The 2,500-nt window shown below is 41.0% G+C and overlaps 1 protein-coding gene across 3 annotated transcripts in view; it reads right to left on the minus strand.

Moving 5' to 3' along the window:
- LOC143283801 (uncharacterized) overlaps positions 1 to 2,145 on the minus strand; it is a 7,934-nt gene extending 5,789 nt beyond the window's left edge. For 2 of the 3 annotated variants that reach the window (XM_076590175.1, XM_076590188.1), the window contains exons 1-3: positions 2,084 to 2,142; positions 909 to 989; positions 1 to 321 (exon numbers count right to left, since the gene is read on the minus strand). The exon at positions 1 to 321 is cut by the window's left edge and continues 62 nt beyond it. In XM_076590175.1, coding sequence (XP_076446290.1) covers positions 1 to 321; positions 909 to 942 — 355 coding nt within the window. In that variant the 5' untranslated portion in view covers positions 943 to 989; positions 2,084 to 2,142. Of the gene's footprint in view, positions 322 to 908; positions 990 to 2,083 lie in introns of all 3 variants that reach the window. The other variant, XM_076590182.1, reaches the window with a different exon arrangement.
- Positions 2,146 to 2,500: the final 355 nt, after the last annotated feature.

Raw genomic sequence — 2,500 nt, forward strand, 5'->3', positions numbered from 1 at the left:
TTGGCTGCCAAGGTTCGGCGGTTGGCTGCCCAGGTGCGGCGGTTGATGCCTGCCCAGGTGCGGCGGTTGATGCCTGCCCAGGTGTGCCGGCGGCGGTTGATGCCTGCCCAGGTGTGCCGGCGGCGGTTGGCTGCGAAGGTGCGGCGGTTGATGCCTGCCCAGGTGTGCCGGCGGCGGTTGGCTGCGAAGGTGCGGCGGGTGATGCCTGCCCAGGTGCGGCGGTTGATGCCTGCCCAGGTGCGGCGGTTGTTGTCTGTCCAGCGGCGGAGGTTTGTTCGGTTGCTGCCTCTGTTGTAATCAGGTGTCCGAGTTGCAGACCAGCTGAAACAGATGTTCATGCAGCTTGCTCCATCTGTTCGCACTGTGATTTCTCGGAAATGCATGCGTTCATTTTGCATTGATGATCGAGTTCAGAAACGAATCCATTATGCATCAATTCTGCAAACAGGCGAATGTACATTCTAATATTCCAAATGCTCACAGCTTCAAATATACATTTGCAGTCACAAATAACTGTTCAAAGGTGATGGAAAGACATTTTCTCTGGAGAGTGATTGGTCATTATTTCATTTTCACACATACAATCTTTACTCATTTTCACCCGCACAGTCAAGCTCCATTGGTGCAATTTTCATTTCATATATATATAAATATATATATATATATATATATATATATATATATATATATATATATATATATATTACACTATATGTGTGTGTGTGTGTGTGTGTGTGTGTGTGTGTGTGCGCGCGCGCGCGCGTGTGTGTGTGTGAGAGATAGAGAGAGAGAGATAGAAAGGGGGATGTGTCATTTTGTAGTATGAGTATGTGTATTCATGCGTGTGTGTGTGTATGCGTCCGTGTGTGCGTGTGTGTTGTGTGTGTGTGTGTTTACAGTAGACTCACCGATCACAAGAAACACGTAAACCGAAGAATGCATTTTCTTTCAGTTGTTTTTTTTTTCAGGAAAGTTCACAAAAGAACCTGCTGAAGAAACACACACACACACACGCGCGCGCGCGCGCGCACACACACACACACACACACACACACACACACACACACAATCATATACATGACATAATTGACAGAACTTTTTTTTCGCTATTGTACTTGAATATTATTGTTCTGTTTTAAAGAAAACAAGAGAGGCAAGGCCTTCAAGATTCACTTGTGATACACTTAAAAAAAATCCAAGCTTTTTATGAATTGAGTATAATTTCAAAATGTAATGTTTAAGATGAGAAATATCAATTTGAAGCAAATTAAGTCCCATGGCATTAATTACAGAGTAATTTCCCTTTTTTACTATCTGCACCAAAACGTTTGCAAAATAAATAAAACTTCCATGCTTAGCAAAAGAAGTTCCTGTTTGAACAGACAATGATAATAATGACTGCTCTTGTTGTTGGGTCAGAATATCAGATCAAAGTGCCAAGTTTAGAAAATACAAAAAATATAAATATAACAGTAAATGCAGTTTGCATATAATTAGGCTTCATTTTTTTTTTTTTTTTTTTTTTTTTTTGTGCCCATCCCAGAGGTGCAATATTGTTTAAACAAGATGACTGGAAAGAACTGAATTTTTTCCTATTTTTGCGCCTAATTTGGTGTCAACTGACAAAGTATTTGCAGAGAAAATGTCAATGTTAAAGTTTACCACGGACACACACACACACACACACACACACACACACACACACACACACACACACACACACACACACACACACACACACACACACACAGAGAGAGAGAGAGAGAGAGAGAGAGAGAGAGACAACCGAACACCGGGTTAAAACATAGACTCACTTTGTTTACACAAGTGAGTCAAAAAAGAACCAAACCAAATATTGAAATTCAACCGTGTCGAGTATACATTTTTTTTTTAAATATACATGAAAATAAAATAAAATACGAAATCGAGCAGACTGACAAAATTATAAACTGCAATCTGAATGACAACAATAACAATAACCACAACAACCACTACAAAACAAACAAACAAAGAAACAAAAAAATCCGGCTTCTACTCAAACTGAGAGAAAAAGATCAGACGTTCAGCCAAACAGTCGCAATACCTGCGCACACTGATTTGCGTAATGTCGAACAGCCAGTGACGAACAATGTAGAAGAGTGTAATTTATTGTACAGTGATCTACTTGTTTTATAATAATGCTGTTGTCGTTTTGCCAATATCTTTGGCGCAGCCATATATAATCATCCGACTGTTGGCCTTGTTCGGAAACCATCAAGACACAGACGCTACATAATCAAACAGTTCTGATTACACAAAATTGACAGCAAGACCACGAGCGTGCACTGCCTGACACAACCGAATAGACCGAAAATACATTTCACACACACACACACACACACACACACACACACACACACACACACACACACACACACACAACTGTCCCAGTGCCGTCAGAAACCTGTGGTGTCTTTTAACACTTGCGCGATCCCTTAATTCTTTGTTTCGTTGGAGAAGT

This window comes from Babylonia areolata, chromosome 1, assembly GCF_041734735.1.
Source record: "Babylonia areolata isolate BAREFJ2019XMU chromosome 1, ASM4173473v1, whole genome shotgun sequence".
In the NCBI taxonomy this organism is placed as follows: Eukaryota; Metazoa; Mollusca; class Gastropoda; order Neogastropoda; family Buccinidae; genus Babylonia; species Babylonia areolata.